Source organism: Phascolarctos cinereus, unplaced genomic scaffold (assembly GCF_003287225.1).
Source record: "Phascolarctos cinereus isolate Bilbo 61053 unplaced genomic scaffold, phaCin_HiC Scaffold_5;HRSCAF=322, whole genome shotgun sequence".
Taxonomy (NCBI): Eukaryota; Metazoa; Chordata; class Mammalia; order Diprotodontia; family Phascolarctidae; genus Phascolarctos; species Phascolarctos cinereus.
In genome coordinates, this window is record NW_027555958.1 from 254,682,959 (window position 1) to 254,708,468 (window position 25,510).

General features: G+C 38.2%; 1 protein-coding gene across 1 annotated transcript in view; it reads right to left on the minus strand.

The window, feature by feature from the left end:
* Window positions 1-672: 672 nt before the first annotated feature.
* Window positions 673-25,510, minus strand: part of LOC110194234 (uncharacterized) — a 67,429-nt gene continuing 42,591 nt past the window's right edge. Inside the window, exons 14-20 of the mRNA XM_078156778.1 lie at window positions 23,764-23,962; window positions 18,385-18,415; window positions 13,920-14,008; window positions 6,772-6,805; window positions 5,768-5,865; window positions 5,442-5,475; window positions 673-1,098 (exon numbers count right to left, since the gene is read on the minus strand). Coding sequence (XP_078012904.1) covers window positions 964-1,098; window positions 5,442-5,475; window positions 5,768-5,865; window positions 6,772-6,805; window positions 13,920-14,008; window positions 18,385-18,415; window positions 23,764-23,962 — 620 coding nt within the window. The 3' untranslated portion in view covers window positions 673-963. The remainder of the gene's footprint in view (window positions 1,099-5,441; window positions 5,476-5,767; window positions 5,866-6,771; window positions 6,806-13,919; window positions 14,009-18,384; window positions 18,416-23,763; window positions 23,963-25,510) is intronic.

The window sequence follows — 25,510 nt, forward strand, 5'->3', positions numbered from 1 at the left end:
CATTTCATGACTTCAGCAAAGGCCCCTTGGATGGTGGATTCTGTGTTATGGGGCAGTGACTAACGAGCAAGAATCTCGCTTTTCTGCTTTTTAAATTCTGAGTGGGTCAGAGAAAGTTGCACAGGATGAGTAGGCACCAATAAATTATGCCAAATTACAAAAACCCTTACACGACCTTCCCCCCTACCCAAATTCATCCTTTCCCCAAATTTCCTATTACTAATAAGGATATCACCATCCTTCCAGTCATCCAGGTTCACAACCTCAGTGTCATTTTCACATTCAATCCATTGCCAAATCTTGTTTCCACCTCCACATCTCTCCCATCTGTCTCCTTCTCTCTACTCACAGCCATGACTCCAGTTTAGGCCTTCATCATCCCTTACCTGGACTATGCAGTAGCCTCCTAATTGTCTCTCTGTCTCATTCCTCTCCTGTCTCCAGCTCATCCTCCACACTGCTGCCAAAGTGATTTTCCTGAAGCTCAGGTCTGACCAGGTCACTTCCCTATTCCAAGGAACTCCAGTAAGACCAAATATTATTTTGTTCTTATCTAATCCTTTTTAGATGTATACTTTTAAAAAAGTTTTATGATATAATAATTATCAATACAGTAGTACATATACATAATCTATAAGCATTATAATTATATACATATTCAAAGTGCATGCTCAAAATTTTTTTACTAATAAGGGTGTACAATCAAAAATGATTGGAAACCATTAACTTAGAGGAAGGGGAAGTTACTTCTGAGGCATGAAAAACCATGTGCCTCTCACCCTGGTTTCCTGAGATTTAAAGTAGATGATGTCACATTGGAGAGTAATGTCTTTTGCTAGAGAATAATCACATATACAAGATTCATACATAGCTATATTCATAACTGAGATTTTTTCCCCCATGTTAGGATTGTTGTATATTGGAAGTTTATTCCTTTCTTCCCTTTAGAATCTGAGTTAACCTTCATGTCCCAAGGGAATCCCCAAGGGAATTCCCAAAGGAAAAACCTGTGAGCACCTCCATCAGAGGGTCATCAGATTCATCTCCATCAGATACATGATTCCAACTTTTCTTCAGGTAAATGAAGGGAGAAATATTCTGGGGAAAAAGCAAACCATCTCTATCAGTTCCCTGTCCTCAGCTTACTACATCAGAGACTGCAGGGAAGTTCCCTTTGGGCAAGTCTAAGACTCTCTCTCTCTTAGGTGTAATGAGTTATCTTGCTACCAATGGGAGGGCTCATTTACTCTGTATTTGGTGCATATTTTCCTTTATGTACTTTGTTTATTTCTGCTATTGACTTGGATAAATGGATTTATTTGCTCTTTGCTATGTGTGTTCAACTGCATCTGGTAGTGAGGGATCAAGCCTTGATCTTGGGGTCTTCATTCCTCATTAAGAAATAATGATTGAGAACTGTAGTATGAACCTAAAAACTATATTCTCTAGATGAGTAATATTTAAGGGAGAAAATAGATAATTTTAGCTTAGTATCCCTTCTCTCTGATGAGAGCACAGTGTCCAGCCCCTGGCCCTAACCTCATGCTTTACCTCTTGGCAGGAACCAAAGTCTTCCTTGGAGAGCAGTGGGGAGGAGGAGACATTAGAAATTACTATTTTGGCTTCTCTGCCTCTAGACAAACCCATATGGACACACTTAACCTATATGGGCAAAAACAAAAGAACAGCTTCACAAACCATACCTCTTCCATCATATTAATTGACTACTATCCTTTATAACTATATGGTTTTAAACCCTTCTTGCCTTCTTAAGTTGGTGAGAAGTGATTAGACCCCAGCTAAAATTTCCAGAAAAAATGTTCACCCAAGCCCAAATTGCCCTATAGCACCTAGGATCATAGATAAGATTCACCCTTTATTAGCCTGTTTTGAGTAGATGGAAGAGTATTTCAATTCTTTGATTATCATCCCTCTCATGATCCAATGAAGGGTCCCAGTGGACTCTTCCAGCCTTATCTGGTCATTTTACTTTTCTGAGACTCAGTTTCTTCATCTTTAAGATAACCTTTGTACTCATATGGCTGTAGCAAGGCTAAGATGAGATATGTATCAAAGCACTTTGTAACCAGTAATTTTGTTGTTCATTCGTTTCAGTTGTGTCCAACTCTTTGTGACCCCATTTGGGGTTCTCTTGGCAGTCCTGATATCAGGACTCCTCTACTAGATGCCTCCCTACAAGGTGAGGTAATATATAAGCCTTTGGTCACTTATTACCACCAATAACCATCCTGAAGTCCTTGTAAAGAAGGCAGCACCCCTATGACACGTGAGAGACAGGACTTTTTCTGTACAAAAAGCCCTCTTGAGACCTGCCACACTACCACATCAATGTGGAAGCAGATTTAGAGAACCATAGAGCCTCCCTCCCATCTCCAGGTGTGATGCAAACCTAGGGTAGTTGGGGTTAACTTTTCTCTCAGAGATGGGTTGATCTGCAACCAAACTTTGGGAAGAGCATAGAAGTAGTTTTTAGGAATCTTGGAATTCACAATACACTAGGGAACCATTTTTGTCAACAATTTTTATTTGTTTTTATCTTCTTGAACTGCTTTTTAGTCATCTGGTGAACTGCTTCTACCTGAGGGTATTGGAATAAGATTTTAATAAAGGGATTGTTTGTTTGAACCTTTGGGATCTAAGTGATCGATTGTACTAGATGCAAATAGTGACGTGGATGCCTTCTGAAGGCTTGGTTGATTATGCAGAATATGTTTTAATAGAACTCATTGTGATAGAGCTTAGTTTTGTGTATGATGGGTTTTCAGGTTTTCTCTTCTCTAGTGTAGATATTGAGTTAATATCTCATTCAGAAAGGCCTTTTCTGATAAATGTAAAATTAAAAAGTGCTGGAGAAAGCAATCAAGCTTCCTCATTTTAAAACACCTTGAACTCACATAAAAAGCTTTCATTCATCTTAATGCATTTCATATCCCTAATATATTTTAAAAAATTTTTTTAGGCAATTGGGGTTAAGTGACTTGCCCAGGGTCACACAGCTAGTAAGTGTCAAATGTCTGGTCTGGGGCTGGATTTGAACTCAGGTCCTCCTGACTTCAGGGCCAGTGCTCTATCTAGTCTGCCACCTAGCTGCCCCTCATATCCCTAATATAATACATCTGATGTGTCATCTTGGTCCCAGGCTTTCATGATTGGTACCTTAGACCAAGGCCATCTGATTTATCACTAAATGGGAATCTCTTTCTCCTCTTACCTTCCCCATATTCTTCAGGGATTGATCTTTCAGCTCAACAGTACCTTTGCTCCTGTGAAGGGTAGGACAATCTACTGCCCTATAGCTCTACAGTATATCCTTGGGCTTCTGACTTGTAGACAGGGTAGGCAACAGCTCTCTTCCATGCTTCCATAATTATGTACATCTGTGTCAGCACTAGCCCTTTTGTGTCCTTCTCCATTTGCTTTACCCTTCCACTGTGCCCTTTGGAATCCTTCTACTGTAAACAAGATATCCTTCAAATTGCTAGTAAACCTGTGTCCTCCCCTCCAGCAAATGCTTTGCACATGTTTCCATTTTCCTTACATAGGCACGTTTTCTTCCCCAATAGAGAGTCATAATCTCCTTGAAGACAAGGATTTTTTTTCTTTCCGTCTTTGTATGTCTAGCACCTAGTATCATGCTTGGCACAAAATAGGTGTTTAATGAATGTTTGTTGATTGAATAATATCAAAAGTTTCAAGAGAAAGCTGGAATTGTGACCCAGAGTTTGCTCATGGTCCAATGAAGGTGCCCAGTGGACTCTGCCAACCTTATCTTGTCATTTTACTTTTCTGAGACTCAGTTTCTTCATCTTTAAGATAAGATAACCCTTGTACCCACGTGGCTGTAGAGAGGCTCAGATGAGATACACAAAGTACCTTGTAACCAGTAATTTTGTTGTTCATTTGTTTCAGTTGTGTCCAACTTTGTGACCCTATTTGGGGTTCTCTTGGCAAAGACACTGGAGTGGTTTGCCATGAAGAAACTGAGGCAAACAGGGTAAAGTGACTTGCCCAGGGTAACACAGCTAGTAAGTGTCTGAGACTGGATTTGAGCCCAGGTCTTCCTGATTCCAGGGCCGACACTCTATTCACCTAGCTGCATGTGGGGCAGATAGATGCAAAATGACTTATTAGTAAGTATCTGAAGAAGGATTTGAACCTAGGTCTCTTTGACTCCAAGTCTTACACTCTACCCCCTATTCCACACTGCCCTTTTGAAGATATATTATTCATAGTACATGCCAACATTCAAAATTCCAGGCTACATTTAATCTATACAACAAATTCCATTTAAGGACAATGACTGTGTAACCACAAAGCATTCACAAATTCCAGTCAATGGCCCACAATCACACCACATTTTATTAATACAACCAAATAGGTATAACTAAATAATGTGTAGTGTCCCACATAAATGGACTTGCCCTATAAACAAATGACATTCAATTCCCCATTGCCTCAGCTACTTCTCTGAGCCTATTAAATATTTGCTGAATTTAATTGAGCACATTCCTGATAACTTGGTGTATGAACAATAGTGATGCTAATGCAGCTGAGTATGGAAGGAACCAGGCTAGCATGCTGCCAGCATTAAACACACATGCACATAAATACAAAGATTTTCCATGAGATAAATTGTCATTTTCTAAGGCTTTCTGCTTGTTTCCCCTCCAAAGGATTACTAGACCTACTATGGGCCAACTTCCAATCACCTTTGACTGGGGCTCTGACCACACTTTCATGACCCCTTCTGGATTTGCTGATGTTGGTAAATTCTATGGTTTGACCATGACATAGCATTCTCATTACTTGCTGTATCACAGCTTAGGCCATGCACTTTCTCCACCCAGTATCTTCTCTCCCTCTGTAGGCACCCCATAGTGGGTGAGGACTTAACAATTCTTTTATATACCTATTGCCTTTGAGGCTTTATCTTTTTTAATGTAAAATATGGTTTTTACTTTTAAATTTATTTTCAATGAACAAAAACCTATTTTCTCTCCCTTCCCAACTCCCCCACATTAAAAAAAATCTTTTTAACAAATATATATAATCAAGCAAAGCAAATTCCCACATTGTCCTTGGTCAAGGCAATATATGTCTCAATCTGCACCTGCATCCATCCCTTCTCTGTTAGGAGGTGGGTGCCATCTTCTCTTTATGAAATCCTAAGGTATTTCTCCCCTATCTTTAGGAGATGTATACGTAGAAGAGAATATATTAGAACAGCATACTCAACAGGAATATTCAAAAGGGAAAAGGGCTACAGAGCTCTCTTCCCTTTCCAGGAAGGCCATTCAAAGTGCTAGGTTAAATTTTACTTGAGCATTTCTTTTTCCTTAACCTATATATTTTAACACTTTTCTCTGGGCATAAGACCCAATTTGAAAATCAGGCTTAAACTATTTAGCATTGTTACTTACCTTCTTCTCATCTTGGGTGCCAGACACCTCTTCCCTGGACAAAGAGGACAGGGAACACCATTAGAATATTTACAGTACTTTTATAGATTATAAAATGTTGAGAAAAGGAAAACCAAATGATTTTATCAAACCCCCAGAGCATGCAGAGCTCAATAATATGACCATGTCCTCTCAGAGTCCTTCTGCTTGGAATTGTTCATTGGGAAGATGCTTGACAAGACACAATGGTGAAGAAGGCATAGTTTGCATCATATCCCTTTTTGTATCCCCTCAATATATGTTAGGAAGCTTTTTCCTTATATTTTTGTGTGACAGGAACTACTTACCATTCAGTGACAGCTGATGCTTTTATGGCCCCTACTATGGTTCTTGAGCTGAATCTCACCAAGTTGTGTGTTAAAATGATAGGCTTATTCTCTTTCTCCTGGTAAGATGACAATTACATCATTGAAAATGACTTATTGTGAGAATTTTAAAAGAAAAGAAGCTATCTCTAGACTAAGGCTATGTGCACATACACAACTAATTTGACTGAATTCAGTTTCAAAAACAAAAGAATTAATTTTTTTAAATGAGAGGGAAGTGTCTGCCTGGTGCTAAATAACTGTTTTGATTGATTAAATTTTTAAAAAATTTGGTCAAGAACGGGTTAGATGCAGCCTGAGATGGCCAAACCTTATATAGAGATTGACAGTTTGCAAGGAAATTTCCTCAAAATGATGCTATGAAATAGATAAGGCAAGCATTAATCTTCTCTCTGGATCTTAGTTTCCTCATCTTTGAAATGGGCATAATAATATTTGCACACTTCCTACCTTCAAAGGGTGTTATAAGGAAAGCATTTTGTAACCCTTAGCTAAGCCAAACTGGAACTGAAACATTTTGTATCTGAGACATGTTGTAGTCTGTGGGGAAGCGGGGTAATAATTATACCTGGAGTATACCTCCTAGTGGGAAAATGCATTCCAGAACACTGTGAGGTTTTAAAGTTGCCTGAAAGTGAAGGAAGCCACTTCAGGATAAAGTTGCCCCTCTGGGAATAGTGGTGGCTGGGGAGAGAGTATGCCCTAGGTCAATGCTGTTGGCAGCCTCTGTATCTTCCAAGATGTGGCAAAGTTCCTGTTACCAAACCCTAGTTATTAGAATATACAATCTTCTTTCCTCTTCAGTTCATATTCCTTTATCCTATTTCACTTTTACTGCCTTTAGATACCAGAAACTGAAGAGCAACTAATATATCCTTCCTTACCTCATCCTACTCTTCTAGTTTAAAAAGTGATTTAAAGATTAAGAGATCCTGGATTTGAAGTATTTAAAGATTCTCACGTACTTTCTTGACTCGAACTGCTCCCATCTCTTCCTCCCTATAGAAATAAAAGAAAGGTTTTTAAAAAACACACACAAACGTCCATCCACACATACACATGTTTATATACACATATGTGTATATGATATGTATGTATATGTTATGTGTGTTATATATACATAGATATTTGAAAATTGATGTCAAGTCAAAAGCTGAGGTGAATAAGCCTTTGAGATAGAGGCTAGCTCAAGGAAGGGCAGCTTGGGGTAGGGATGATGCCAGGAGGCAGTGGTGTATCATAGAGAAAAAACTGAATTTATAGTGGAGAGCCCAGGACTTGTATTCAAATCCTGATTGTGCTACTTACTACATGCATCAAGACAAGTCACTTAATCACTTCAGGTCTCAATTTCTTCATCTATAAAATAGGGAAGGGGAAGGAAGGTGATTCTACGGTTTCTTCCAGCTCTAAACCTTATCATCCTATCTCACAGGACAATAGAATTGGATGAGACCTTAGTCTAGTCCATTTTCCTTATTTTCTTCTCTACTTCTTTGCCAAATGGACTATGAAGGAAACACAGGACCAGTGACACCAGAAAGTAAGTGGTATAACATGCCCTGTGGGTAAATGTTCTTCCATTTGACCTCTTAGATAGACAAAGTCAGAATTAAATAAAAACCCTTGGATCAGACAAAGATCTCACCCCAGTGGGCATGGAGATATGGGACATATCTTACTGTATCTTTATGATAGGCCCAGATAGGAATTTTTACAATATCCAAAGACTGCCTCATTTGACTATAAGAGGTTTCTGAGTGTAGGAGACTCATAGGCAAAATGAACTGACAGTATTTCCTCAGTTTCTACATACACATGGAATAGTTAGGGATAGTAAGCTAGTTGGTAGATGTGTGGATATGGTAGATAGGAAGATGCAGACTATATACCACGTAACTCACGTTCCCATTACCAAAATTCTCAGCCTCATACAGACCCAGTTTGATTTTAGGGGCTTCTCAATGATACAATTTTAGGCTTATAACATCACCCAAAATTTCCCCTGAGAAAATCAGAATTTTACTTAAGTCTAAAGTGGCTCTTAACACCTATGCAAACATTCAGGATAACAAGACATTAAACACAGAACTGATTTTGTTTAACCCAATAAAATAATGCAGAGAGGGCTCACACCTACAGCCAAGAGCTCTCTTCACTGGGTTTCTTCCCTCCCAGGAGACCCATGTAGGCCTCCAGAATTTTGGCATAGAATCCTGGGGTATACACACACACACACACACACACACACACACACACACACATCAGAGATGTTCTTCCATCTCTGATGGGCTTCAATCAATCACATCCTTCCAATTTAGAGTACTACCTTAGGTGGGGCCCTTTTGCATAGGCAAGGATCTCAGGGTTACTAAAGAATCAGACAATTCTTTAGTCCCTATAACTCACAATACCAGCAAAGGAATAAGCCTGATTTGCTCTTCAAAAACATGGCTCCATGACATGCCAATTCTTCTTCCTTTGCATCTGTTTGTTGTAAGCTCCTTCCCTCTTTCCTTATTTCCAATTCTCCGTCTTATACTAGTCCTTCCCCTGCAAGAAACACTACATAGTTCCCTGTAGAAGCAACATAAATTCAAAGGAACTGAGTCCAAGTGTGTGAAGACCTTCTCTGCATTTCTACTGGACCGCTATCTCTCCAGCTTTCTCTGAGTCTATATGTAGTCTTTCTTTGAAAGACTGAGGCCAAGGACATAGTTCAGGTGCATGAACTAAAAATGAAATTGAGTTAGGGCCAGAGTAAAGACCTCATCAGCTGGGCAATGAGGACTCAGTCTAAGGGAGATTTATATCACATCTGGAGAATCTAGATTTTGCCAAGGAGACACAAGGGGGAGGAGAAATAGAGATGTGATCAAGAACTTGTATGCCATCCTCAGGTGAGAATCAGAAGCAATGGAAGTCTGGCTGGAGTGATGTATTGGTAATCCTGAAATATGAAAATAATCAGGGGAAGCACTCCAGCATATATAGGTTAATGATTTGTCAAAAGACAAAGAATTACACAGGATGGAAAGTTGGGGAGGGATTATGATCTGAACTAGTAGAGAATGCCTCCACACAAAATGGAGGTCACAAATCCATAGCATTAAAATAGAACATGGTTGACATAGATGCTCTTTATTGCAACTATCTGGGCACACAGAGCATCTCAATACATTCATTTCATTGAAGCAGTCAATGGGGCATACAAATATATACGAAGCTTCTCAGAATCAGAAACAAGCAAAATAGTGGTAGAGTGACTGGTACGCTGGGGAAACATCTATGCATTAGGGGGGAGGAAAGATGAAAAATGGGACAACTGATAGAATCAGGAGGCTATTTTAAGTACCACCAAATGAGTTGTTTGATCGATCACTGGTTCTTCAATCAGTCTAAGCATCTTGGTTTGTGCTACTAATTGAACAATTTCTATCCAGACAGGGTAGAAATCCTGTACTATAAGAGGAGAAGTAGCAACAGGCAGTGGTGAAACCTGGGAGCAGTAGGCATAGATGATGTGGTGGATGTCAGGGAGAGCCATGATCTAGGCTCCAAAGTAAGCCCACACTATTTCTCCTCCATCCCCACCTTCACAGCTTCTATTGGTCCAATATTTTTAACATGATTTTTATTGATAACTTTTGTTTTTCCTCTATTTCTGAGTATATCCTTCCTCTCTCAATATACAACACTTAGCACACAAGCACAAACACCTATATTCTACAAATCATTACAATTTCAACTCTTCCTCCCAAACATGCAGATGTTATACACTTGAGAGATGGTAATGAATTCAAGGACTGATGTCTTGTTTCTAATGGAAACTGGTATTTAACAAAGCAGTCATGGCCAAATCTGAGATTGGGTGGGACTTTCTGTGGCCATACATAATCCCAGGCTGTCTATTCTACTTGATCAGTCATCCCTCCAGTCACACTGCCAGTCACTCCACTTTCAGTTTCTTTATTACAGACTTCCATTCAAAGAGCCATAGAGCCACAGAATGTTAGAGATTGAAGGATCCTAAGAGATCATGTGGTTTAATCCTGCCATTTTACAGAAGAGGAAAGTGAGTCTGAGAGGTATATAGTGACAAGGGAAGACTAGAACCTAAGGATAAACTCAGTGATTTTAGACTTTGAAGGAATATCAGGTACCTCTTCGACAAACTTCCACATAAAACAGGAACACCAAGTGGTCATCCAGCTTCTGCTTGAGAGAGTCCAGGGACAGATATCACTGTGCCTCAAGGCAGCTCAGTCTGTGGTTATATGACTCCAATTGTTAGGAAACTTCTCCTTATGTCAAGCTGGAATATACCTTCCTATATCTTCTACCCATTGTTCCAAGTTTTGCCCTACAAGATTAAGCAGAATAAGTCTGCTCCCCCTTCTATATGTCAGGGCTCCAAGAACATGAGGTCAGCTTTCATGATTCCTCCTAAATCTACTCTTCTTGGGAATAAATATTGATAATTCTTTCAAATGACCCTTGGATGGTGGGTCTGAGTCCCTTCAGCACCCTGGTCACTCATCCCTGGATAGGTAACAGTTTATCAAATGACCCTTTCTAAAATGTTTACTCATAAGTAAACACAATACTTTAGATACACTCAGTGTCAAATATACAAATGAAAAGCTAGCCAGTTGTATGCCTGCCCTAAAGACGGTATAAGTGGGGAGATAGTTAAGTGATCACTTAGCCACCTTTGTTGAGTTCCTAACACCAGTAAAAGTAAAATGACCACATCTGTAATATGAATCTCTTCCCATCCTTTTGTGCTAAATAACAAATGCCAGCTGTTTTATAAATTTAACATATCATAGTGGAAAGAGCCTTGAACTTGAAGTCCAAAGATCTGGCTCCCATATTTATTAGCTATGTGAACTTTGGGAAGTTATTTGACTCTGCTAAGCCTCAATTTCCTCACTTATAGTATAATAATTCTTGATGCTTGGATAATAATTAACTAAAAACCATGGGGAGAATTATATAGCCATTTGATGAATAATGGGATTAGAATACATCTCATATCATATGATACAATTTCACATATATCAATATAAAAATCATACATTTAAAAATTGATGAATGTATCTCATAATTGGGGAGTACAGGGAAATCTTATTTATTGGACAAATAGAAGAAATTATTAGAGCCAAATATATATAGATTTGATTAAGTATGGAGAGACCAGAGCTTTTATGTTGACAAAATACAGCACAAAAAGGCAGTGAGCAACAAAAAACAATGACTTTGCTGTTGGAGGAAGCAATAAAAAGTTTGCCAGCCCTTTTAAGGCTTCTCCATCTAGCTGAGGCCAGTGATTTGCATAAAACAAGAGGGTGTGATGAGGATGGAGGGTGGGCATTGGAAGCAATCTTTCACAACAGCCTAACCCAGTTCCTTTGTAGTTTGCTAAAGTGGAGCCCTAGAAATATTTGCTGGGACAACAGATGGTCAGGGAGATGGGGCTGAAAGGATGAGGATATAGTATAATGAGAATTAATAAGGATATTTCCCCAAAATTTAGAGAGAGTCCAGCTCTAGAAGTTGGAGGAGGTTCAGAGAAGCAAGGTCAGTCCAGACAGTAGACCTTGGAGGCATCTACTAGCTTTGACTTGCTCCCTGGCTGGGTATAGTAGCTTATAGCCTATGTACTCAAAATGCAGGGACTCATGGTCATTTACATAAGACTCTCTTCATTGGTGGAGAATGATTACTCAATGCCTGGTTTTCTGGCTTCCAGCTTCTAAATGAAGGGTACCAGATTCTCATAGAGGAGCTGGTATCTCAATCAAGCTATCCTCACTTACCATTTTAGAGACTGAAATTTCTCCTTGAGGTCTGGGACCTAATCTAGTTTAATTGAAATATCTTGCTGCCAGTGGTAGAGATCATTCATTCTGTGTATTATCTGGTATTGTCTCATCTGAATAACTACTTGGATTTCTGTTTGCTATTGGCCCAATTTGATCCTAAAAATTATTTCCTCTAGACTATTACTATTTAGGAAAGTCGAGCGGAGTGTCCAGCCGAATGGCCCTAGTATATTCTGTTCCCCTCCTGGCAGTTATCAAAGTCTCCCTTGGAGAAAGGTGGAGACTCTAGAAGTAACTATTAATTCCTCCCCGCTAGACACATGTAGAAAGACCATGGGATTACACTGACAACACAAACACACACACCCTACTCTAGGGTGTGGTATTTTAGCCACTACCTCAGTGTATGGTAGTAGAGAAATGGGTCTGAAGCATTTAAGTAACTGAGTCCCAGCAGATGGAAGAAGAAAACTATTTGACAATTCCCAAACAAATAGAAAAAAATGCAAAGGAAAATGGAAATGGCACCTCATTTGATGCCCATAAGAGAGCAGGGTTATGACATCACCAGAAGACACCAACCATTCTGCAGCATTAGAGATATAAGTTGTGTTAGCTACACATGCACTATGGTCACATATGTGTAACCTCTATAAATGTGCCCTGGCCACATGAGTGCCTGGCATCCAGTCCTTAACTGCATGTTCCCTTGTTTACAGATATTCTCTGTGTCTGTGCCCTCCCCAAATGGTGGGATGATAATCTGTGGGAAAGTATGCACCCACTCCCCAATTGATAAATGGTCAAAGGATATGAACAGGCAGTTTTCCAATGAATAAATCAAAACAATTCATAATCATATAAAATGCTCTGTATCATGATTGATTAGAGAAATGCAAATTAAAACAACCTTGAGATATCATTTTACACCTACCAGAGTGGCTAAGATGATTGAAGGGGAAAGTGACAAATGTTGGAGGGGATGTAGAAAAAATGGGACTCATTGTTGGAATTGTGAAATGGTCCAAACATTTTGGAGAGCAATCTGGAATTATACTTGAAAGAGTTATTAAACTGCCTATACCCTTTGACCCAGCAATACTATTACTAGGGCTATTCCCAAAGATGATTAGGGGAAAAGGAAAAGAACCTATATGTTCTAAAATGTTTATAGCAGCTCTCTTTATTGTGGCAAAGAACTGGGAATTGTGGGGATGCCCATCAATTGGGGAATGGCTGAACAAGTTATGGTATATGACTGTGATGGAATACTACTGTGATGTAAGAAATGATGAGCTCAGTGGTCTTAGAAAAACACAGAAAACTTGCACGAAATAATGAAGAGTGAAATGAGCAGAACCAAAAGAACATTGTACAGAGTAAAAGCAATATCGTTTTAAGAACAACTTTGAGTGAATAAGTCATTTTGACTATTATAAATACCCAAAATAACTGTAAAGGACATATAAAGAAAGACGCTGTCTGCATCCAAGAGAAAGAACTGATAAATAGAAGTATGTATAGAATAATTTTTACACATATATGTATATATGTGTGTGTGTGTATATACACATACATATGTGTGTATATATATACACACACATACACATATTGTGTCTATTGGTTAGCCATCTCTAGGGCAAAGGAGAGGAAGGAATTAAAAAAGGAAAAAATAAATTTACATGATAACTTTATTATATATTTAAAAAGGATAGCAAGCTGTACCTAGTAGATTTGAAGTTTCATGTGCAATTATCTTTTTAATTATATTATGTTGCAGAAATGCATGTTTTATTCCAAAAATTAAAAATAAAACAAATTTTTAAAAAGAAAGTATATACCATGGAAGGATCTTTTCTTGTTACTTTATTTGCTATACCGTTCATGACTTTTGCTTTGAACAAATGTGTCCTCTGGCTGATTCATACAAGTACATACATCACTGGGGCCTCACAAGCTATGGTTTTGGGTGGGTGCTGACCTACAAAATGCTGTGAACTTGGGGTAGCTTTCTAGGGCTCATGTCTAAGGGAGAGCCCAGGTACTACATATTCAAACTAAAATGCTTTGGCAACAAAAAAGCAACGTATCAACAATAAAATGAATGAATGAATGAATGAATGAATGAATGAATGAATGAATAAAAGAGAACTGACAAGGTGGGGGAGTGCAAAGTGGAAGAGATTTGTAGTAAACATAATTTTCATGGGGAAATTTGTCCAGAACCATGGGAGCTGTCATGGGATGCTTCTCCATTATGATTTTATTGCTATAAACACACTCACGTTGCTATCCTGGCTCCCACAAGGGTCCTGGAACCAAATCTCACCAAATCATGTGCAGAGAAAGTCTTCTTTTTCTCAGCAGGAGGAAGCTAGGGAGAAATAATCACATGTTACTCATAGTGTACTAAACATTGTCCAGTCCATCTTCATACTGAGGCACAGAAGGACTAAGGGCTATTTCTCTTCTTAATAGATAGGAAAAAAGAACAACTGAGGTATCTAAAGGTCGTGAATAACTAACTACAGGCAGTTTAAGAGCTCCTGTAATAGATCTCTAGCCAGTCCATGGATCATACACAGATATATCCTGTCACGGTTTGCCCCCAAGCTATCATATCATCTCTTGGACTGCACCAATCCATCTCATTGACATGTAAATTAAAAGTCAATATAATAAATGGATGCTAAACTCCATGAGAAATTTAAGTTTTATTTAAAATATTTTATTTTTCCCAATTACATGTAAAGACAATTTTAACATTCATTTTTTTCAATAAAACTTTGAGTTCCAAATTTTCTCCCCACTTCCTTCACTTTCCCCTCCTTAAAATGACAAGCAATTTTATATGGGTTATATATTTGCAATTGTGTAAAACATATTTCCTTATTAATCATGTTGTGAAAGAATAAACAGACCAAAAGAAAAAAAATGAAAAAAAAAATCTGGATTCAGACTCCATTAATTTTTTTTCTGGATGTGGACAGCATTTTTCACCATGAGTCCTTTGGAATTTTCTTGGATCATTATATTGCTGAGAATAGCTAAGTTCATCATCGTACAATATTGCTATACTGTATACAGTGCTTTCCTGGTTCTCCTCACTTCATTTTGCATCAGTTTGTGTAAGTTTTTCCAGGTTTTTTTTTCTGAAATCAGCCTGTTTGTCATTTCTTACAGCACAGTAGTATTCCATTATAATCATATACCATTCTCCAATTGATGGGCATCCCCTCAATTTCTAATTCTTTGCCACTGCAAAAAGAGCTGCTATAAATATCTTTGTACAAATAGGTCTTTTGCCCTTAAAAAAAATCTCTTTGGGATACAGCCTTCCTAAGTGCTGGATCAAAGATGGTATGCACAGTTAGATAGTCCTTTGTCATAGTTCCAAATTACTCTCCAGTATGGTTGGATCAGTTCACAACTCTACCAACAGTGCATTAGTGTCCCAATTTTTCTACATCCCCTCCAATATTTATTATTTTTCTTTTTTGTCATTATCCAATCTAATAGGTGTGAGGTGGTACCTCAGAGTTTTAAAATTTGCATTTCTCTAATCAATAGTGATTTAGAACTTTTTTCATATGACTATGGGAAGCTTTGATTTCTTCACTTAAAAACTTCCTGTTATACCTTTTTTTTATCTTTGGGGAATGACTTATATTCTTATAAATTTGACTCAGTTCTCTATATATTTAAAAACAAGGCCTTTATCAGAGATACTTGTGGTAAAAATTGTTTCCCCACTTTCTGCTTTCCTTCTACTCTTGGTTGCATCGGTTTTTATTTGGGCAAAACCTTTTAAATTTAATATGATTGAAATTATCCATTTTACATCTCATAACTCTCTTTCTGGTTGGGTCATAAATTCTTCCCTTCTCCATGACAGATAAACTATTCCTTGCTCTCCTAATTTGCTTATGGTATTATCACCCTTTCTGGTCTCACCCTGTATGTACACATCTTGACCTTATCTTAGTATACAGTGTAAGATGTTGGTCTATACTTAGTTGCTGCCATATTGTTTTCCAGTTTTCCCAGCAGTTATTGTCAAATAGTGAGTTCTTGTCCCAAAAGTTGGGGTCCTTGGGTCAAACACTAGGTTACTACGGTCATTGACTTCTGTGTCCTCCTCTCTATTTCTTAGGCCCTACCAGATAGTTTTGATGATTACTGCTTTATAAAAAAAACTGTTTGAGATCTAGTACAGCTAAGGCACCTTCCTTCACATTAGTTTTCATTAATTTCCTTGCTATTCTTAACCTTTTGTTTTTCCAGATGGGTTTTATTATTATTTTTTTAGCTCTATGAAATAATTTTGGTAGTTTGATTTGCATGACACTGAATAAGTAAATTAATTTAGGTAAAATTGTCATTTTTATTATATTGTCTTGGCCTGCCCACAAGCAATTTATATTTTTTCCAATTGTTTAGATCTGATGTTATTTGTATGAAAAGTGTTTTGTAACTATGTTCATATAGTTCTTGGGTTTGTCTTGGCAGGTAGACAGAATCCCAAGTATTTTATATTATCTATAGTTCTTTTAAAGGGAATTTCTCTTTCTATGTCTTGCTGGTGAGCTTTATTGGTAATATATATAAATGCTGATGATTTATGTGGATTTATTTAATATCCTGCAACTTTGCTAAAGTTGTCATTTCCACCAGTTTTTCAGCTGACTTTCTAGGATCTTCTAAGTATAGCATCATGTCATCTGCAAACAGTGATAGTTTTGTTTCTTCATTCAGGCACAGGATTTTAAGCTAAACTTTTTGTCTCCTCCAAAGCCTACCACAGTGTTCTACACAGAGTGAGTCCTTAATACTTCTTGTATTATCCTCCTAATTCCAGAGATCCAGACATTACTTTTCTTTATTTTTTTATTATGAGAGAGTTGCCAGCAAATGTTTATTAACAGATTAAAGTACAATGTATATATTTTGTATTTACTTATCTGTGTGCGTGTTGTTAATTTCCAATAAAAGATAAGCTTCTTGAGGGCAAGGGGTGTTTTGTGTTTATATGCCCCAGTGCCAAGGATAGTACCTGGCACATAGCAGTTAATGAATGTTGTTGAATGAATGAATGATTACTTTCTAAAACAATGGGGCTTAACCAATACATTTTTAGTCTACTGAAAAAGAATTAAGCAATTCAACAAAGAAATAAAATTTTCTTACGTTCAAAGAAATATGGTATTTCTTTTAATGACTGACTCTCTCTTGGGTCTTATTCTGCAACTTGCACCCAAATACACCAAGTGACACATTCCAGCCTAGCATTATAGGATTTTAGAACCTGACATTATCATCTAATGATTAGTCCAATCCCCTTATATATTAGGCAACTGAGACTTAAAAAGATTAAGAACCTAACGGTAAGGAAATGGAAAGATGAAGTTGGGATTCAAACCTAGGTGTCCTAACTTCACTCTAAAGTCAGGTCTAAGTAGATGTTTGTAGTTGGCACAAGAACTTTACTGTATTATGAACACGGCACAAGGGACAGTGATTTCTGCAATGATTTTGTTAGCAGGCAAAATATTCTGTAAGGATAAGATTAGAGTCACAGTCAGCTAATCCACCTTTATAGGCACTTTATAGGCACCTTTATGGGCACTTTTCTGATACTAGGCTATACGGAGTCCATAGAAAATCTTCCCTTTGGGATTCTGTTTCAGATGTTGTTTCCTGAATTGGGTTCTGCTGCCCCCTAGTGCCATTCTAGCTCCTCACTACTCTTTAACCCAACCACACCACCCTTAACTCCCAGGGCTGTTACACCATTGCTCACTTACTAGGAAAATAGTGGTGTTAGGATCTACTACTATAATAATAATGATAATAAATTACATTTCTATAGGTCTTTAAGATTTACAAAATACTTCTTTTCCCACAACAATTTTCTCTATTTAAAGGCAAGAAAAGGCTTAATGAAGTGATTTCAGCAAATCATAGTTATTAAGTGGCAGGGTCACAGATTAGAATCTGGTACTTTGATTCCAGATTTAGGACTCTTTCCACTATTTGTTAAATTAGGCATATACTCTGCTCCAGAAAAAAAGGACATAGTACTATTTCATTTAGTAGTTTACTAAATGTGTATGTGCATATGCATGTATATACATACACATATACATATACAGACACATATATACATGCACTCTCATACAGAGCTAGATTCCCCATTCATATACATATAGATGTATATATAAATGCATACATATGTTTGTATGTATATATGTTATACACATACCTATGTATCTGTATGTATGTACATATATTAATATGAATGTTCAGTCTAACTGTGTGATCTTGGAAACATCTCCTTAACCTCTCTGAGGCTTAGTTTCCTCATCTGTATAATGAAGATAATACCTATATTACATATCACATTATTATTGGATGGATAAAATGAAATAATATATATAATTTGTTTTGTTAACTTTAAAGTCCTATATAAATCTCAAGATCAGAAGTGTTTGTAGTTGCCATTAATGTCTGTATGTAAGAAGGGTTTTTTATGTTAAAACTAATTAAACACAAAATGATTAAGGTTAAGGCTTTCTCCTTGATGTAATCAAAAGGATCAAAATGGCACTCAAAAGTAGAAAGTAAATGTTCCTGTCTTTAGAGTCTATCCCTTCTAAATGGGAAGATTATCCCATAATGATTGTTCTATCTCATAAGTATTTCTGACTTTGGTTAGATAAAAGTTAAATAGGTCAAGAGAGTCTTACTCACGTTTTCACTTGCTACTCCAATGACCTTCTCACTAAAAGATAGGAAAGGAGAACCTGTTAGATCACTGATTTCTTTCGGCCAAGCATGGGATTTGGAGTTGGAATGGATCTTAGAGATCATCTAATCGAATCCCATAACACAGAGAAGAGTAGAGAGAAGTGGTTTGCTCATAGTCATACAATTAGGATTTGAACCCAGGTCCTCTAACACAGAATTGGTCCTCTAACCCCAACTGCCTCACCAAAAAGCAAAAAAAAAAAGTTGCAGTGAGGTGGCAGCAGATAGGATCCCCTAGAAAAATCTGGAGGATTGGGGAACAGCCAGCATATCTGTTTTCAAGCCCTGGCACTAATCCTAGTAGTAGAGTAGATCTTCAAGCCCCATTATTATCCTGCTGAGGTTGCCACTGTCTCCATGGAGCCAGGTCAGAGGTAAAGGTTGAGGTTGTAAAGTGTGTGGGTGAGATGATGATGGATCTGCAGGCCAGAAGTTCTGATTGGAACCAGGAAGGGGGTGGGGGGAAGAAAGGAGCAAGAATATCTCATTTAACGCATGTCCAAAATATGTAAATTTAAGAGTATTGAAGTAGAGAACAGAAGACCTGAGTTTCCATCCCAGCTCTAGCACCTCCTAACTAGCTACATGTCCCTGGGCAACTCCTTCAAAAAATATATCTTCTGATTGTGGATTGTAGCAGTGCCACCCTTTTAAGTAAGGTTAATGTTCCCAACCAATCTGGAATCACAGGATCATAGATTTAAAGGTAGAATACAGGAAAGATGGTGGGTAGAGGTGAGGGGGCAGGCAGTCCAAGATGAGAGACAGCCAGTGCAAAAGCACAGAGATGGGAGATAAAGTATCATTTGTGAGGAACAGCAAAGAAAGCAGTATAGCTGTATTGTAGAATACATGGAATGCATTTAAAGTATAAGAAGACTGGAAAGGCAGGAAGGGACCAGGTTATAAAGAGGCATAAATGCTAAACAGGGGCTTTATATGTCTGAATGATGAGGCCAGAAGCCAGATTGCAGAGGGTTTGGAAGAGATAATGAGAAGAGAGAGTGGTCATAGCAGTCAAGTAGATTGAGGAACTTAGAATTTAAAAGAACAAAACTATGCTTACAACAAAATAAGAATATGCTTATAATTGGGGAATGAATCCAGACAACACTATCAATAACATGATCAACTTATTGTTGTATAATTTGTATCTAATCCAATTCCTTACACGTAATGGTTGCTTAATTCTTTGTACATAGTGGACATTTAATAAATGTATTTTTTTTTAGATAACTCATTCATTCTGGATAATCATTTAATGACTTACTAAACACTTACTCTGATAAGACATTGGGGGAAGGAACATAGAAAGATAGTTAAGACACAGCTCCTGCCTTCAAAGAGTTTATAATCTAGTATAGAGCATTTGGTAGCTGAACGAAGGATAGACTGGAGTGGGGAGAGACTTGAGGTAGGCAGACTCACCAGCCCACTACTATAATTATCCAGGTATGAAATAAAGAGGGCCTGCCCTAGAGTGGTGACAGTGGTAGAGGAGAGAAAGGGGCCTATCCAAGAGATATGGGTAAAATCGACAGGTTTTGGCAATAGATTGGATGTTGCAGGAGGTGGGGGGTAGAGAAGGTTAGATAGTGAGAAATCTAGGATGACTCCCAGGTTGTGAGCCTGAGGAACTGGGAGGATGGTATTGCCTTCTACATTAATTGGGAAAATAAGACGGGGAAGAATTCAGGGGGAAAGATAATGAGTTCTTAATTGTAGACTAATATTTAGTCAAAGATGTCTATGGTTTAAGGTGTCTAAAAATCAGTTGGAGAAATGAGATTGGAGGTCAGAGGAAAGATTGGGGCAGGATAGGCAAGATTTGTGAATCATTAGAATAGAGATAGTAATTAAATCTATGCGAATTCATGAGGTCACCAAATGAAGAGGTATATAGAGAGAAGAGGGCCACGGACAGAACACTACTGGACATCTTGGTTAGAGGGTATTATCTGAATAAGGATCCAGCAAAAGAGACTGAGAAGCAGTGGTTAGATATATATAGAAAAAGCTGCAAAGAGGTCAAGGAGAGTGAAGATTGAGAAAAGGCCATTGGATTTGACAAGTATGCCATCACTAGTAACTTTGGAGAGAACAGTTGCAGTGGAATGATAGGTTAGAAAGCCAGATTGTAAGGTGTTAAGAACAGAGTGAGAAAAGTGAAAGAGGAGGCACTTAATGTAGATGGCCTTGAGGAATTTAGCTATAAAAGGTAGAAGAGATATAGGATGATAGTTTTTGGCAATGGAAGGATGAAATGAGAGGTTTGTTTTTTTTTTTCAGGAGCAAAGTCAACAAATGGTAGAAATGATCCAAGGCTATGGCATGGCAGGGCATAATTGGTAAAATGGTAAGGGAGTAGGGATTCAAGACAGGAGGACAGTATAGAGTTGAATTGGTTCACCAAGGGGTCAGGACAAAGGAAAAGAGGAGAGAGTGGATAGTGGGGGGGATTGTGGCACAGGGGTGGGGAACCTTTGGCCTTGAGGCCACATATGGCTCTCTAGGTCCTCAGGTGTGGCCCTTTAACTGATTAGGGGAACCAAATAAAGCAGAACTAGATTTTCTTGGCTAATGTGTCACAGATACATGATAGTGAGTGAAGATTCTGGTTAGGATGAGTGGAATGAGTGCAAGGGAAATACCAGTAAAGGCTAAGTTGCCTATGGTTTGGGGGTCTGGGATTCCTTTGCTTGGGTCATCGCTGTAGCACAATGAGAGTATCCATAGCTGTCCATGGTGCTCATAGCTCATACTTTCAAGGACCTACACATAGTGTGCCAGAATTAAAGTAAGCCATGATGCAATTAGTCAGAACCAACCTGACTGATGCCAGCTCCTAATTCCTCATAACAAGATTATACTGTTACATGTGTTTAAATCTAAGGTCTAGGGAGGCTCATTTGGTAGACAGAATTTAGCCAGTAGATGGTGCCAAAGGAAAGGAATTGGTGGATGAAAGCAGAAACGGTTGTTGGACGATGAATCTGGTAGATTGAGCCAGGGTTCATAATGAAAATTCCAAAAAGCATGGGGCAGGTACGGGAGCAGCAGCTCACAGGGTAGACAGACTCAGTGGAGTAAAGCTCAGTAGTCAGAAATGCTGGCAAAGCAGGCAAAAGTTGTTTCTTGATGAACAAGGGAGCTCTATTGTTAAGCGAAATTCTTTGAAGCCCGTACCAAAATCTAGGGATGAGTTGGCATGGCCTCAAAGGAACTTCTTCAAGTCTGAGCTGGAGGTCAATGGCATATACTCTAGGCAGATGTTGGCAGAATTCCATTCTTATCTAGGGGATGAGACTAGGGGATAAGATGAGTTATCTGAGTCTTCACTGATTATTTTTGGACAAGACTGGGACAACCTCTGATCCCAGGAGAATGAGTTTTTCTCTAAGCCATAGTATTACTAGAATTAGTATTCTAGTACGTAGTTTCCTAGAACATAATATTACTAGAAGCTCCTTGAAGGTAGGGATGGATTAAGTTTTACTCAACAATCTCCCTGAATACGCTAACACATAGTAATTCAGTAGATATTTGTTAAATTAAATTGAGTTGAAATGAATGAAAAATATTTCTTGCTTGTGGTTTATATGTTGTTATTTCAAAATATTGAATGTTTTGGCATTGATATTTCAAGGGATTGAGAAGTGAATGTGTGGTAAGAAAGTAGATGCAATGAGTATAGATAACCCTTTCTATGTGTTTGACTGTGAAAGGTTTAAAAAAAAGATATAAAATGGTAGCTTAAAGGGATGGCAGTTAAGGAAAGACTTTTTATGTACAAGCAAGACTTAGGCGTGTATGGATAAGGAGCTGGTAAGGCACCGATGGGAGATGTTTGAAGGTGAGAGAAATAGAGGAAATTATTGAGGAAGAAAGCTCCAGAGAAGACAACAGCAGATTGCAAGTGACTGAACTGAAGTGACTCAGTGTCTTCTAAGGCTCATTCTTGAAACTTTTCCAGCTCGGAAGAAACTGCCTGACAGAGCTTGCACTTCACTGATATAGCCTTTGAGAATCTAAATTCCCCCTCACTCACCCCACTCCCACCCCAGGCCTCAACAAAGCAGAATAGAACTGTCAATGGAGAACACAATTTTTCAGATGATATCAGCTTAACTTCTTACATCATCCATGTCTCCATGATGCCAAAACACCCGAGAATCTCGAACTATTTGGGTGATTGATTGAATTCCTCATTTTATATCTCAATGTTGGCATCATAGCCAAAGTCATATCTATGACTTAATGAGGATTCCAGGAATCTCTTTAAATTACTCTCTATGTATGGGATTACATTTTCCATTGTCATAGGGTTGGAGTTAAGTGTCAGAATTGCTTGAGCTTCTAAAATGCTTAAAAGCTTTCTTCCTTCATTTTTACTCCAATGCCAAAGCATAGTGCATTGAACATAGGAGATATTTAATGAGTGATTTTTGGATGAATGATTGTTAAAGTGATTTCACTGAAGTCATGGGCATGAATTGGAAAGGGAAAAACCTAGGGAGAGGAAGGAAGGGAGATCAATGAAGAGACTATCAAAATAGTCCCAGTGACAACAGATGAGGGCCTGAATCAGAGCATGGCCATGTGACTGGAAAGTAGCCGATGAATGTGAGAAATGTGGAGGTGGATGTGACAAGAAATGACAACTGATAATATATTTGGGGTGAGGGAGAGGGAAGGCATATAGGATAATGCCAGAGCTGTGAGACCAAATGGCTGAAAGAATGATCCTGCCCTCAATAGAGAAGTTAGAGAAAGGGATGGGTTTGGGAGGAAAGATGAGTTCTGTTTTGGACATGTTGAGTTTGAGTAAGAAATGAGTGTCCAGTAGGCAGTAGGTGATATGTTACAGGAACTCAGGAGAGACTAGACTAAAGGCGCGCGCACACACACACACACACACACACACACACACACATATATATATCTCGGAGTCATTTGCATATACATGATAATCAAAACTTTTAAAGCTGATGAGAGAGTGGGTGTAGGGAAAGAGGAGAGGAACAAGGACAAAGCCTTGTATTGTACAGCCATAGTTAGGGAGCACACTGTGGACAGTGCTCCAGTGAAGGAGACTGAAGAGTAGCCAGAGGAGATCCAGGGGAAGTTCATGTCATGAAAACCCAGAGAGAGTCTCACAGATTGAGAGCTAGAAGGGACATTAGAGATATCTAGCCAAAAAATGAAGAAGCTAAGACATGACTTGCCTAAGGTCACTTGGCCAACAAGGGGAAGAGCTGGATGTGAATCTCAGTCTCCTGCATGCAAACTCAGTATTCTTTCCACCATATCACATTCACTTACTTTGAAACTATTGCTGTTGTCTCAGTGGACCCTTTCCAGATCTTAGGGTCAGGACTCTCCCCTTCAGGTGTCAGTTCTCTCTGCTTTAGGAGTTGTTGTTGATATGTGGCCTGTAGCTTTTTGAATGTATTCAGGTTCTTTCCTTCTTGACAGATAATCCAACATCCATGGAAACGATTGGGGACACTCAGAGTCATTTCTATAGTTGGAATAAAACACGGAGTCAAATAACCTTATTTATATAATATTTTATAGTTTACAAAGCCCTTTCATATGTATATTTCATTTGAGTCAACTCTGTGAGGCAGGCAGAGAAGATATTATCACTATTTTATAGAAGAGACAAATTCAGAGGTCTTAAGTCACATAACCAATAAATATTGAACCTAGGTCTTTTGACTACTTGTCCAATGCCTTCCACTAAGGAAATTAAGTAGACTAGCTATTGTTAGCCATTGAACTTAGTTTAGGAAAACTCCCATAGAGTTTTTTGACCTCCTGGAGAGGTCAATCAGTTTTGCAGTGTTGATCTGAGTGAAAAGTTTCAGCTGATAGCACAGTGAAATAGTGACAATGGACAGGAAAAGCTTTTAAATATTAGAGAAGTTCAAACAATGATGAAAAAAGACATAACTCCTCATCAATAATAAATGTGACTCTCAGGCACTCTAGAAACAATCCTTATGAGCAACCTCTTAATGGGACTGTTCAGAACCACTCTTGGAAGAGTCACCATAGATCTGACTCTGACCCATAACAACTCCATGAAAATAACTTTGACAAGGCCTTCCAGAAGTCAGATTTCTGCTAGGGTTCATTCTCCATATCATCATAACAACTTACAGGGGTCATCTCTAAATATATTTAATACTCCATTAATGTTACATCCAGAAAGAAGATCAAAGGTTAAGACCAAGTGTTAGAAATGCCACATTTGTTCTCATTGCTGGTCCCAATGACAGGGTCTTAGCTCTAATTATTACAGAACAAATCCAGATGTTTCTGCCGGCCCTGTGCATTCCCATACTTTACTTTCTTCAATCAATGAATAAACATTTATTAAGTGTCTACTATGTGCCAGGCATTGTGTTAAGTGCTGGGGATACAAAAAGAAACAAAAGACAATCCCTGCCCTCAAGGAGTTTGTGATCTACTGGGGGAGACAACATGCAAACAAATATATACAAAGTAAGCTATATACAGGATAAACAGGAAATAATTAAAAGAGGGAAATCCTGGAATTGAGAGAGGTTAGGGAAGGCTTCTTGTAGAAGGTAGAAGAACATGATATAGTTCATAGAACAGTGAATTTAGGGTCACAAGACCTACGTTCACATCTTAGCACTGTGTGGCCTTGAGCAAGTCATTTTGACTTTCTGAGCCTCAGTTTCCTCATCTGTAAAATTGGGGAATAATAATATTTATACTACCTGCTTCAGAGAGTTGTTGTGAGGATCAAATAAGATGATACATGTAAGGCAATACATAAGGACCAATGTATTTAATGTGGTACAGCAGAAAAAACATTGGGTTTAAGAGTCACAAATCCTAGCTCTGATACTTACTAGCTATGTGACCATAATCCAATCACTTATTCACTCTGTGTGTCTCAACTTACTCATTTGTAAATGGAGGATAATAATATTTGCCCTACCTAACTTATAGGATTGTTGTAAAGAAAGTGTTTTGAAAGATAAGTACTATGGTGGCATGCTGAAAGACAATTATGGTGTAGAATAATAATATA